The sequence below is a fragment of the Columba livia genome, chromosome 5, assembly GCF_036013475.1.
Source record: "Columba livia isolate bColLiv1 breed racing homer chromosome 5, bColLiv1.pat.W.v2, whole genome shotgun sequence".
In the NCBI taxonomy this organism is placed as follows: Eukaryota; Metazoa; Chordata; class Aves; order Columbiformes; family Columbidae; genus Columba; species Columba livia.
Window position 1 is genome coordinate 59,108,381 of NC_088606.1, and position 14,267 is coordinate 59,122,647.

General features: G+C 39.6%; 1 protein-coding gene across 5 annotated transcripts in view; it reads left to right on the forward strand.

Annotated features, from left to right (window-relative positions):
- Nucleotides 1-14,267, forward strand: part of PARVA (parvin alpha) — a 69,000-nt gene that overhangs the window by 31,608 nt on the left and 23,125 nt on the right. For 4 of the 5 annotated variants that reach the window (XM_065065334.1, XM_065065335.1, XM_065065333.1 and 1 more), the window contains 3 exons: nucleotides 12,692-12,781; nucleotides 12,881-12,951; nucleotides 13,590-13,692. In XM_065065334.1, the coding sequence (XP_064921406.1) occupies nucleotides 12,692-12,781; nucleotides 12,881-12,951; nucleotides 13,590-13,692 (264 nt within the window). Of the gene's footprint in view, nucleotides 1-3,573; nucleotides 3,725-12,691; nucleotides 12,782-12,880; nucleotides 12,952-13,589; nucleotides 13,693-14,267 lie in introns of those variants that run through there. The other variant, XM_065065332.1, reaches the window with a different exon arrangement.

Below are 14,267 nucleotides of genomic sequence, written 5' to 3' on the forward strand. Positions count from 1 at the left end.
CAACTTCTTGCCATGTTACGCCCTCTGAGAAAGCAGCTCTGCATTAGCTAATTTACAGCTTTCTTACTCTACTGTAACTACACATATTACAGCTGTTTGCCTGGACATGATCATTTAGCTACTACTGTAGATATAAAGTCTCATCATCAAAAAAACCCCAAAATCCCACAAACACAAACAATGTCCCCAAATGAAGCCAAAACACTCAACCAAAACAAGAAACACTTTCATTTACTATTTCTGTAAAATAGCTATTTTCATGCATGCCAAGAAGTGCAACTTTGTAAATAGGTATAAATAATCACTTTTGAAATACATTGAATCAATGATGCAGGTTGCTGTGGCTTCAGACTTTGTGAATTTTCTTAACACATGAACATCTTCAGCATCCTTCTTGATGTTTCGAGTGGAGTGTGGTTTTCCTTTAGCTGTACGTACCTCCCAGACGGGACTGCCATAAGAAAATATCTGGGACACTTATGGTTTTATTCAGAAATTAAGAAAAAGAAAGCTTGGTAAAGAATTGCCAGCTCAGTGTTGTCCTGTAATTGAATGCTGTTATTCAGCAGTTCAGCAGTCCAGTTTCCCAGTGCCAGAAAGCAATGGGGCTCCAGGAGGCAGAATGGGGAGCCCCATTACTACTTGTGAGCAGAGCATGAGATAGGACTGTTGGCGGGGGAAAGCTGCTTTTTGGAGTGACCCAGTTGCTGCAGACCGATGTGTATCTGAGGCTTCTTAGAACTGGTGAAGAATGTGGTTTCAGAACAGTGATGAGAGCTCTATATCTTTTTTGAAATGGAATCACATCTGATATAAAACCTGGGGGAGGAATGTTGTGTAGCACAGCTGAATAAGCCTAAACAATAAATACCTCTTGGTTCTCCATACTCGCCTTTTGGCACTGGTATTTTAAATGAAGTTCAATTGGAAACTAGAAAGGTAACCATTTTCCATGACTTAGAAATGAGCCAGGGTTGTGTCACTTCCCTCATCCTGCTCCAAGTTGAAACAGAGACTTAAACTTTTTACAGCTTCTGAAAGGTTTAGTCTGTAGAAAACTAAATAGCAATTTGATTTTTAGCTCGACTAAGTAATTGCTTTAGATTATGTTTTCATTACTATCCGTGTTTGGAAGGGCCCATACCCCATAAAATGAATTCATTTCTTACCAGTAGTTTATTATCCTTTTGATGGCTCATACCTTTCCTTTTCTATGTTTTTTTAGCTTTTTATATGGTTTTGCCTGTTTTAGAGCTTAATCCTCCTTCCATGTCATTTTTGTGAATTATTTCAGTAGGGAAGTATTTCTAGAGAAAAAGGAATACCGTGATCAGGACCTGAATTTGGTAATACCGCGTATGCATCTCATTTCTGGCGACAGGATTCAAGGATTCTGTAGCCCTTGCTGACCATCCTTCATTTTAGAGAGGAAAAAGAAAGACAAGGGAACTTCCCTTTCAATATTGCCATGTCTGTGCCTAGACCTTTCCTACTCTTTGAGGGGAATTGTGACTTTATTCACTTGTGAGGGGAAAAGGTGCAAATTACCTACAGCAGGAATGGACTGCAGTTGGTAAAAACATGCCCTTTACACTTGCTGTTTGAGCATTTCGTTCGGTTGTATGACTGACAACAAAAGCACACAGTCGAAACTGCATCCCAGCATTCAGAATGCAAGTTACTGAGCTGCAAAAAGCAGATTTAGTTTCTTTTGCAGATGGTCTATGAGTCTCCTGTGGCATCATATTAAATTATATAGGCAGTCAGTCACTTGTTCTGGAGCGATGCTCTGAGCTGAGAGTTGTGATGTGCTTGGACCATTCTGTTGGAAAACAGGCTGTAAAGCTACCACAGCTTCTCTGAAGAGCAGCAGCAAAGGGGCCTGCAGAGCAAGGGGCTTCTGACACCCCTGGGACTGCGGTTTTCCTGGGGATGCACTATGCGGGTGGCCCAGCGACCCTATGATGGGCTGCGGAGCATTTTGCCCTAAAGGTAAGAGACTAGACCTACTTGTTCAGTTAGTTTTCATCTTCATTTCTGTGATACATTAGGAGTATTGTTTTCTGACCTTGTATTTATGCAATGATAGTTATTTTTGGCTTATATGGAAGATAAGAATGGGAGTTTAATTTCTTCCTGCCCTTGTTAGACTGTTTTTCCTGGGTAAAAGAGGAAGGAAATACAGTAGTTTGTTAATTTTTAATGCTATTCCATGAAGATATTTCTGCAATATGACTGAGATAGAAGTAGCTGTTTCATCTGAGTGGTGTTTCATAAGAGTATGTGTTTCTTTTAACTTCAGTTTGGTACAAATTCAGTCCTTAAGTAATACTGGATCCAGTGTGAAAGCAGTGATTCTTATCAGCTGAATTTCCACTCGGGGAAAATTGTCGTTTGTAGTCAAAAGCATGCTTGAGACAGAAATTTTCAAACAGGCTATGTATCATGCAGTAGATAAGTTTTAATATTCATGCTTATTAAAATGAAAATTTTGTAGTACTAAACACTTTCTTGTAGGATTATAAATGTAAACTCATTTATGACATCAACAACTGGAGTCTGCAGATTATTTCTGGAAAACTTTGAATGTGTTAGTGCTATGAAGTAAAACCCATTTAAGGTTATTTACTTGGCTGATTGAATTGCAATTTTTGGTGTGTTCAGCTGCGAAGTAGGAAATACAGCCACAGCTGTTTGGTAGGAATGTTTTGCATGCTGACATGGATACATGGGTAAAGACAGCCAACCATGAAAAGCGTTTAAAAGGTAGGAGTTTACACAGAGGTGTTTCCAGTGTCTGACAGCTCTTGACAGGTGGTAGCAAGTGCTGCTCTGAACTTACAGCTTGTTTGAGATCTCTTGGAGAAGGGGGCTGCAATGCATGTGCAGCTCAGAGCTGTGGGGTTACCCTTGCAGGGTGGATGCTTACATTGCTTGCAACTAGTTTCCTGAAAAGAAACATGTGAACACCATAATCAGATGAACAGTTCAGTACGGTAATTTTTTTAAGACAGTGTGTTTGGAAGTTGGAGCAGCTCTTTGAGTTCTGTTGGGAAACGAGCAAGATAAGGACTGCACAGCAGGGCACCAGGCAGTGCTCGTGGAGGGCAAGACACGGCACTGGATGAAAATCACTACTGGTTATATGAAAATAAGGATGTTCTCTTTGGAATAGTACGGGTTTGGGAAACAAGGGGTATGGGTATTTCTGTCTATTCCACATCAGGCTAAGTATGATATTATAGGTAGGATTTTAAGGCTGTATTTTTAAGTGCCTAGCTTGCATTTTACAAGTGCAATTTGTGTTTCCAGACAGGAAACATGTAAATGTATCCCTTAATCTAAATGTGCATCACTTTCTATGCTGCAGAATGGGGATAATGTTATTTTCTTCTGTTGGTGGGATGTTAAACTAATTAATTCTGATTAAGGGATCTGAGAACCTAGACTGGAAAGTGTTGATTTATCTTCTGTGCAAATCAAGAACTAACTTTGATTTCCTAAGCCAAACATAGTTTCCAATTAGTGCTACCAAGGTCCTGTCTTGCATCAGCATCTTACACTTTTGTGTAAATGTGTTTTAGGAGAATGTCACAGCCATACTGTTCATCACCCCACACTGATTTGTGCCAGCTGACCGAAGCGCTCCCTCTAGTCAGGGATTGCCACAGCCCTCATTCGTTCCTCTCCATCCCTGAAATGACCCTTCACACTGTGTGGCTGGGTAAGAATAAGAGGACTTCTGCACCTCAGATGTGCATCCTGATGATTATGCACACTGCTATGAAATAAGGATAGGCGAACAAGTGTGCCTTTTCTGTTGTCCATTCTTTAGTAGTCCATGCCTGAAGCTTTTTTGCTGTTAAATGCACGCTGACCTCCACATTGGTCAGCAGAACCTTAGAGGGTCATTTACTCTTCAGTATGCTGCCATTTTAAGATTTCATTTTTCTGCTCTTCACCAAATCCAGCCCATTTTCTTTAAGAATGTAGCTGGGTTTCTGTTGATCCAGCCAAAGCCACAGCTTAGTTTTTCCATGTTGAAGGCCTGTCTTTATATCCCACTTCCCAAATTAGATCCTGATTCTGTCCTTGACAAGAAGCTTCAGTTCCCTAAGACACGCTGTAGACACTTTTAGAAACCATCTCTTCGTTAGGCACAAATATTAAACATAACAAGAAACTGAAACTCTTTAAAATGGAGGGGAGAAGCATTAGATGTTGCAAGTCAGTTCTCATTTGTTGTACTGAATCTGAGAACCATGGCTAGATGCTCAGGATTGATGCACAGATTGCAAGCCACCAGTTATGCAAATAAATAATACATCTGCATATTTGTAGCCATTATTATTTTAATTTCTTTGGGTCACCCTTATCACATCTTCCTTGTGTTTGCTGCCTGTCCAGCCTTGGTGTCACCCTCAAACTTTGTCTTGGTTGATTTTGATATGAAAGAAAGCTCTTGAAGCATGGGAAACTCTCAGAAGATATTAAGTTAGTTTTGGTTTCGTTCCTTCTTTCTGGGATGTAGAAATATTTGAGCACTTAACTACAAATCTTTCGATCCTTTGTCACAAAGTCATTCTTTGAAGATGACCAGATTTTTATACTAAAACACAAGTAGCTTTAGGAAATACAGTTTGAAAATAGTGGCCCTGTGTGATACGCAAAGCAGTTCGCAGTCCCTGAAAAGGAACTTTAATTTTCCAGTAAATGTAGTCATTTTTCTAATTTTTCCAAGAAGAAGCAGTCATCTAAGTTATTGAGATGCAGTGGATCTGACACTTAATTTTTTTCTTCTTCAAAAACAAGTCTTATATACACAAGAAGAAAAGAGCAAGAAATTCAGGAAATCCTCAACTTGCTATTGGTGTGCCCTCACATTCCTAAGAACTATTTTTGGGTTTTCTCTTAGGAATAGCTAGAACTTGTTGAGCTGGGAAAGACTTATTGGAACAGATCCTTGGTTTTGTCTTTTCTGCATGAACGCCTCTTGTTGATGTTGGAATAGCTACTCTGAGCTGGTTGGTGATTCAGAGAACAAGGCAAGCCAGTCCTATAAAATCAGCTTCTCTGCTCCACAATATTTGGGGGAACAAACTGTTGCAGCAAAGTGGTGAGCACATAGGATGCACAATTGCCTCCACCTGCTTTGGGTTAGCACTGCACCAAGAGGTCTGTCTGACTCTTCTGGATTTTCCTACCTGGAGATTTTTTATAACTCAAGAAATACTGTTGAGGAGGATACAGATGCTCTGCCTTTTGTCTCTATGTAGCCCCAAGCACTCCATGCAGTTCTGAGATACCTCAGTAAATCAGTTCTGAGACCTCACAATAAATATCTCAATGAATTGGAAATCTTAGCTGTCAAAGGATTTGTTTCAAGAAAACATTTTGCATTTAGGGATACCATGTGCAGACCAGCTAACAACCTGTAGATACCTTTTGCAGAGGGACCTTACTGATATATCTGAGGCTGTTTGAGTTTTCAGGCTGGGATCAAATTCAGCTCAGAACGTTTTGATAAGAACTTGGAATGGTCCCAGCATTTCTCATATGCATCCTTTGTTCTTCCGTGGGGGAAACATCAGTGTCATTTGAACTCCTGTCTGTATTTGTTCCAAACACTGTGCTGTTTTGTTGTTTGTTTTTGTTTTTTATTTTTTTCCCAGTTATTTTTTTAAACACTCCTGTAGGGTGACAGGTTTTTCGAAACATCTGCAGAGACTGCTTATGTATTTTAAAAGATGTGTTGAAGGAATGAATGGAATGACTGGCATCTGAGTTAGCTTGACACTGCACCACTTGTTACCTCTTAGAAACTACAGGGAAATTCTGGGAAAGAACCTTCATCCCGAATGAAATGGGAAAGCCTGAAAGGCTTAATGAAGCTACTTGTGACATGGGGGAGAAAGTCACATGTACTCTTTAAAAGGACTGAGTTTGCTCCCTGTTTTGTTGGTTTTTGCCTACTCAGACCAGAGATCTGTCAGTCTATGGAGGGCTTTTTTCCCTGCTAATTGCAAATAAAGAAAGGAACAGCAAGGTAGTCGCTGAGGTACTTCAGGGTAGCTTTGGACTTTAAAGAAAGTTCAAGGCAATAAGCATTTAATTTGTATTGCATACCTCAAAATGAAATTATAGCATTTCTTCCACTCTTTTTTGTGAACACCATTTCTTCTGTTCTTTTTGTGTGTATGCCATGTTTGGTTTAATGGAGAAATGAGAAAAGAAAATAGATTCTTTTTGGAGACTGGGTACTAATGCAGTAACATTCAAGGCAGGCACATTGTTGTCAGCCAGTTTGCATATTTATTTACTTTTACAAATGGTTGGCTTGGAGTCAGCAGTTAATGGAATGAGAATGATGTTCCTGTACAGATCATTTCCTGAGAAACATTTTCAATTACAAACATATCTCTGCTTTTCTTTCCTCATTTGTTATGTCTTGGAGAATAAATGGGGAGTAGCATTTACAACTTAAGGTTTATGTTCTGAAGACAATTTTAACAATGATCCCCACATAAAAAAGCCCCTTTGTAGTTGCAGACATATGTTTATGATGTTTTGTGCTGTGAATATCAAATTTCTGGTGGACGCTGTGTCACACTCTGCAAACTTGTAAACATCTATAAATCCATTGGATCATTTTAGTACCATGTGTAATGCAGATTTATTGTCTTTTGTGTGGATTTCTTTTGTTTCAGAGTTAAAGCTAAGCTGCCAGAATCCATATTGGATGAATTATGTACTCAAGAAAATTAGACAGTACCATTTTAGATTAATATTTTCTTTTCCCTTTGTGGGCTTTTAAGATGCACAAACACACACATTAGAAAAAAACATTTTGGATGGATGGCCCAAAAAGCAATTGCATAAGTTTGCTTGACTAAATAGTATTATTCTGTAAAAGCTTAAACTAGGACTCTTTGAAAATGCTTTTGCTGTTTTTTCTCTCATATTCTGACCATCTTAGGTAGTTTGGATCTCTTTTCTCATTTGCCAGTACAAACTCCACTGGAATTATTTCAGGGTGTAAGACTGGAGTATGTGATGGGAAACAGGAATCACGCTGAGCCAGTGAGCTGGTATAAATGAGCATAAATCCACTAAAATCTATGTGGATACAGCCATTTACACTGCATTGCAGACTATCAAGTCAGTAGAAGAAGTAAAGCTGTTGTTGTGCACAAGTGGTTACGAAAGCAATTCATCAAGGTCATGAGCATTTATCAGAAATTTGCACCCAGTCAAGAGAGTAAGAAACCAAAAACTATCAATCTATATTTGGCTCAGCTATAAGTGAGTGAACATCTCTGTCTTATACAAGAGCAGTAAAGATATTTCGTATTGAAAATCAGCATTTTTCTAAACTGGCTGTAATTTCTGGCTACATACATAAACATATGTAGAACCAGCATGCGCGTTTGCCTGTGGGTGTACACACACAAATATCCAGTGTTACTCTGGCGATGTGATGTCTGCAGTTAGTCCACATTGTGCTGGTTCCAGCAAAGAGAAGCTTAAGATGGAGACACAGCATGTAAAGCTGCTGTCTACCATCGTAGTTTACGATATCAAGTGCGTTGTCCTTTGTCTTTCTATAGAAAGCTTTAACTTCTGGAGTCAAGCGAATGTCAACAAATCTCAGCTTCCACAAAAAACCACGACCAACACCAAAAATAAAACAAACAAATAAACAAACAAAACCACAAACGAGCCAAAATATTTACGATCTTAAAAATGGCAGAGAAGACCTTGATTGGAAAGCCCTTACATTGGAGAAAGGCAGGCAGTTAAAGAACTGCAGAAGTGTTTTATATATGTATTTATTTAGGTGTATGTGCATGTATCTAAATCACCTGGTTTTGAAAGAGTGGGGTTGGAAGCATTGTGTCACTGTGCTCCTCCAACTCCAACGTGAGGGTTCAGTTCTAGTTAATCACAGACTTTCAGAATCGATCCATTAGTTTTGTATCCCTTGAGTAATTTCAGTTTTGTAAGAATGGAATCAGTTATATGGAGAGTCATGGCTGTAGCACTCAGAGGAGAGACCATTTAACACTACCTCTTGCTGTATTTATTTTATGATTCTTTGGATAGATATGCTAAAATACATCTAAACCACAGAGAGTGCATTGGGTGATGTGGCATTTCTGAGCTCAGTTAAATAAAAAGATGTGTTTTATTCAAATCAGAATAACATTAGGCCCTGAATACTAAACAGGGCAGCAAAAAGCCTTCAGCACACAAAATAAACAAGTAAAAAACCCAAATGAAACTGTCTAATAAATACAATGTGGAGCGACAGGCTGCATGTACTAGAGGAATTAAGCCAATTTAAACCGTATGGGCAGTACTCCACTTTCAGATGTGCTCGGCGTCCAGCGGTTTCGATGGCAGTTGGATGCACGCATCAAAGGACACAGTCTGGCTCAGAGCACCCGTGTGGATTTGATAGCATAGGTTTATGAACTTGTAATCCTAGAGCACTGAAAACAGTAAGAGCTCTATCCAGCTTAAAATAGCTGCTGTAGTTGCTGTCGATACAAGTTTGTGGGCTCCCCAGCTCTGGGGCCAAATTTGGTGCTGGCGTGACAGGAGGAAGTCTGTTGACAGCTGATAGCAGTGGAGTTGCACTTGATTACATCATAACAAATTTGGCATGTGGAGCTGAATCAGGAGTCTGAGCAGAACTGTCTATTCTTTATCTAGAGTTAAAACTGGGACTTTCACATTGCCAGTCCATGGAGATTTGTCTGGCCCATGTGTAACTCTGTTGTTTTGAAGGGTCTTTTTTAAAAAGTACATTCAACCCCAGTTCCACTCAGCATGATGACTGTAAAAAAAAAAAAACCATGGAGGCCTGAATTTTCCTCTCCCATCCAAAAGGATAAAGCCCTTAATCATGTTAATATTAGCACAATGAGAACAAGCCCCACGGTAGCTGCCACACTGGGCTGTATCTGGGCTGCAGCAGAAAGGTGTTTTAACTGTAAATGCTGGGGTGGTCCGGTGGCCAAGCATGCCCGGTGTCAAGCAGGCAAGTCTGTGGATACTGTCCTTCAGAGGCACGGCCACAGCTCCCAGGGCACCGGTCTGGCACCGGGGCTGGTACAGATGAACTGCTGCAGCCATGGCCTCTGCTCCCTTCCCGGGTCTGTGCGCTGCAAAACTCAGAGTGGAGGTCTTGCTGATGCCCCAAGTCATTCCTCAAAGTATTTCAATAAATTAGATGATTTTATTTTAATTTCAGCTGCTGCAAAAAATGTCTCAAACCTGTGGACTTTTTTTTTACTAAACTACTAAATTGCTGTAGTGATTTTCATGAAAATTAATTAAAACAAATTAATGAAAAGCAGCTGAAAAATGGATTCCTCTGCTGAAACTGTGGTATGCAAACTCTTAACCTCAATCTCATTTTGTGGTTCCTCTGTAGACACCTAAGTGTATAATAGTGGTTTGTCATGGAACTTTTTTGATGGAAATTCTTAGAAAGTAAGGCTATACTACATAGTACATTTTCCCTTTACATACAACTTGATATAATGCATGTGTTCTTATGCGCTCCTTTTAGTAGTAGTATTAATCTGTAGTTAAATCTTTTGTCTTCAGTATTGGGAAAGAAATGAAAAAGATGCTATCAGGCTCAGGGTTTCTCCATCATGTTTTCTGCTTGTAGAGGGCAGGAGGAGTCTTTGTTACAGGACTAATCCCAACTTTGGGCAGGGGTTGTGCTGCAGAACAAAGTGGCTGAGGAGGACCTGTCCTCTCTGGCAAACTGGATCCATCTGGGATCTTTGGATCATCTGGGTCAGTTCTGCAGGTGGTTTGGGCAGGTGTGGGAAATGTGTGTGATTCAGGTGAGCTGCTTGTGGGAACAAGAGCACCACTTGTGTATACCTGCATACAGCAAAACAGGACCTCTCTTCTGCTGTACAATAACACTTGCAATGCATTCCAGAACAGATGATGCATTAGTTTATCATGAATATTTATTATTATTTTGTTTGTATTTTATGTTCCACTTCCATGCGAAGATATGGTGGGTTTTTGTTTGGTTTGTTTTATTTTCAGAAACTGATAATATGATGAAGGTCATGTTATTAAAAGTCAATTGTAATAGTTCTGCACGTTGGAGGACAAATATGGGGAGGTTCAGTGGGTCTGCTAAAGAATGCCTTCCAAAACATTCAGCCTTGAAAGGTCCACTCCGTGTCCCTGAGAAGCATCAGCGAGCTCTGCCAGTGGGTTGCTCCCCGGAGCAAGGAGCCAAAAGCTTTTCCTCACAGTCCTTCCCCAGGAAAATGAGCTGACTGCTTCCTCCAGTGTGTCTTGCTCAAGCGTAGCATCCAGCCCTTTGGGATAGGAGAGCCCAGTGGAGCAAGTTGGCTTGAACTGATTTTATTTACTGTGCTCCCTCTTGGGATTGATGTGAAAAAAGTTTTCTGCTTAGTAACATTTGTGAGTAAGTCTTCCATGAACTAAACATTTCAGAACAGAAGGACCTCCACATGGAAATTTTCTAGCCACTGACATTTTTATGCCCATAACCATTTTGAACCAAGATGGAAAAAAAATCAAAGAGGTTAATAAAAGCAACAATGATTTTCTCTAAGGAGTGCTAGCAGTTCAAAAAATTGCCATTAAGTGTAAACAGTTCCTGAGATTGTACATGCTAGGCCAAATTCATCTATACTATAACTCCTCAGAACTCAATGGAGTTACATGAGGGATTAATTTGGTCCATTGCTCTAAGCCATCAGTTTTAGAGGATATACAACAATCAAGGGAACTATTATTGTCAACATTATTTTATGACTCTTTAGAGCTGCTCAGTATTTGCATTTTACAGATACACAAGCAGGCTGAGTGTATGGAATGAAGTTACTGTTTCAGTATTGAAGGTAGTGGATTTTTCAAAGTTATTGTTGTACAATTAAAAGTAATAAGCATTCTAACAGCCATTATTACTATGAGTCTTAGCTGGCTGAGTACAGCTAAACAGACTCTTGAACTGTGCACAGGCATTTCATGTGGCAGAGCACAAAACATTTCACAAATTGCAGAAAATATTTGGAAAGCTTTAAGTGCTGTTATCACACCAGCTGACTAATTATCACAGTGTTCACGTGAAACATAGCACACAGGAACTTAAGGCAGAGAGGTAAAACTGTTTTCAAAAGCTAACTTACAAGGCAGTCGTGGGGCCAGGGGCAAGAACACAAGATTTCTAGTGTCACTTCCTACTTTTCTGCTTTCTCTAGTTTTTTTTTTCTGTAGTTTTTAAAATAAACTTGAGGAAAGCTTCAGGTAGCAAATCTGAAATGTTAGATGGTGAATCTTGCATCTGCACATTCATCATGTATTTTAGTTTGTGTCAGAAGGCCTATACAGCCACCGGAATCTTTAGGGTACATGTAGGGTGGTTGAATTAAGTTATTTAAGTTCAAACTCTGACTGGAACAGTTGTGCTAACAGCCAGTTCTATTAAAGGTCTGTACACGTATCATTCATAAAACATTATTTGTCATTCATAAGACAGCAAGCCTCTTACTGGTTTGGTAAATCAGGTTTGCACTGATCTGTTGGTTACAAAGCAAGATACAAACTTTTCTGATCACCACAGTGGGTACCCTCCCTGCACAGTGTGGCCTGTTCTTCCATAGCGGTAGGATTAGTGTACTGGCTTGTGTGTATTCTCTTCTGCTATGGAGGCATGTTTGGGCAGTGAAGGAAGGGGTTTTGTCTTTGCAAATGGGTAAACTTTAGGTTACCCTGAAGAATGAAGTTGCTCTGCACTGTACCAGGTGCAGAACCTGTACAGAACTAGTGGCAGGGCTGCTTTTACACTTCTCCAGATTTCTCCATTCTCAGAGCATGTATTACAAGAGCATTGATTTTGCAGCATTAGGGAACTTTGGCTGAGTAAGATCTTGTTCATATTTCCTAACAGTGGTGGGTATCTTCAAACTATGGGATCTTGGATTACTTCCCCATTCCTGTGTCCAAGTTCTTTCTCACCCCATGTCTGGACACACTGTCTCCACACTAAAGCAGTACTTTTGAGGGTTCATCACCTTACTCCTGTGTCCTGCTGCTGTGGTTTCTGCTAAAGAAAGGCCAAGAATACAAGCCAGAAGCATCCCCCAGGCTGCTCAAGCTGGTCTCTGACCTGAACATCGGCAGTAGCTGTGTGCTGTGACTGGACCTTCAGTCCTAAATAGTTTGTCAGTCTGGCAGCTCCCATGTGGGAATATAGCCAGACCCAGCCCTTCTCAAGCAGATAAACATGAAGCATCTCCAGAGCAAGGGCAACATAGCTGAAAGCCATAATCATTTCCCTCAGCTAAAACAATTCGTTAGTGTTAAAAGGGCAGGACCATTAAAATGCGAGTGAGACTTTTAAAATTTGAGGACAGTGAGCCATATCCTGGAAAGTATTTGCGGAGATCACATTGGTTCTAGTACCATTATCCACAAAAATTCTACTCCTACAAGTGAAGGTTTGTTGGCTGGGCCTCCCATTTTTGTTAGCTGTATTTTGTTGCTATAATTACACCTAGTGTCTTATCTAATAGAGTTATGGTCTTATAAAGAAATTAAGACAATTAATGCTACTTTTAGTAAGAGTGAAACAGTAAGTAAATTGAATTGAAATTTGACCAAGTTTCTCTTTTTTATTTCCTAGTATCTGAATTACAGGAAGAAGGAATGAATGCCATTAACTTACCTCTCAGTCCAATTCCATTCGAACTAGACCCTGAGGACACTATGCTAGGTAATTCACGACAATTTTACATCTCAACATAAAAGCTTGATGTAAAATAAAGTGTCATGCCTGTAATAGTTTCTAATATCTTTCTTTTAAACCTTCCAGAGGAAAATGAAGTTCGAACAATGGTTGATCCAAATTCAAGAAATGACCCAAAATTACAAGAACTAATGAAGGTAATGAAAAGCATGTAAACACTTCCAGGAAAGTGAAACTATTTTTTAATGCTGTCCCTGCTTCTTTCAGTTGAACATTTCAAAGCACTGTTTAGATTTTAATTAAATGAAACCACATGGTTCACACATCCCAGTGAGATGGACAGGTTGTTTGTTGCAGTATCTTTCTCTAGGTGTGGCATAGAGTGACTTCAGAATTTGGATTAAAATGCCAAGTCCAGATTCTTAGTCCCATAAAACCCCCAATCTAAGATCAACTGACTTCTCTTGTAGTCCTGGTGATTTTGGGGGTTAGAATTTTAGCAGAAAGCTTCATTAGAATCGACTTCAACACCTTTTAATTCACCATAAAATGTTAAAATACTACTGCAAACAAGGGACAGATTTCACTCCCGAAGGTACTACATCAGTCTGGTATTTGTCTAGATCTTGTGTTGCATTGACGCAGCCATCTTAAAAGAGTCATTCCTAAGTCGTCCTTATTTTCTTCTGGTGGTATTTCCGATGGATTGTATTTTGAGCCATTGCAGCTTCAATATTCTTTCTGCTAAATATTTTCGTCATTGTACAAAATGACATGTGTTTTAAATTGCAAATGAATAGTGTATAATACTGCCAAATTTGTGTTTCCCATATAGGTATTAATTGACTGGATTAATGATGTGTTGGTAGGAGAGAGGATTATTGTGAAAGACTTGGCTGAAGACCTGTATGATGGACAAGTATTGCAGAAATTATTTGGTAAGAAAAAATATATGTGCATGCTGTTGGGGCACTTTGTCAGTAAGTGGATCACTTGTTCCTACTTAGGAGCCTTGATATCATCTTACATTTATGCCACTAAGTGATATAAAAATAGCGTTGTATTATGAGACCCTTGAGCTATAGGCTGTATGCACAATTCTTGTAGCTCCAGTGCAATGTGTGGTACTCTGCAGTTGATGAGAACAGCATAAAGCCTACCTGGGGTGCTAGAAAGGGAGGGTTCTTGTCTTGGCAACAGTATTCACTTCAATTAAATTTATTCTCTGCATATGTGCTGTAGAAACTTAACCGTGTTACAAGTGGAAAGTAAGTTTGAAGGCAAAGGTATTTTCAGTACAACAGTGGATGTTTTTAATCTCTGCTGGTTCCATACTGTAGTTTATTCACATTGCGAAGTTCCTCTGGAAAGTTGGAATTCCTTTCTGATTTGATGTCTGGCTTTTAACGTAGCTGAGATAATGGTACCCAGTGGACTGCAAACTGAGCTTCAGCTGAGAAGCAGATAGAGAAAAGGAACTGCTAATGCAGGGCTGGCATGTACTTTTTAAACT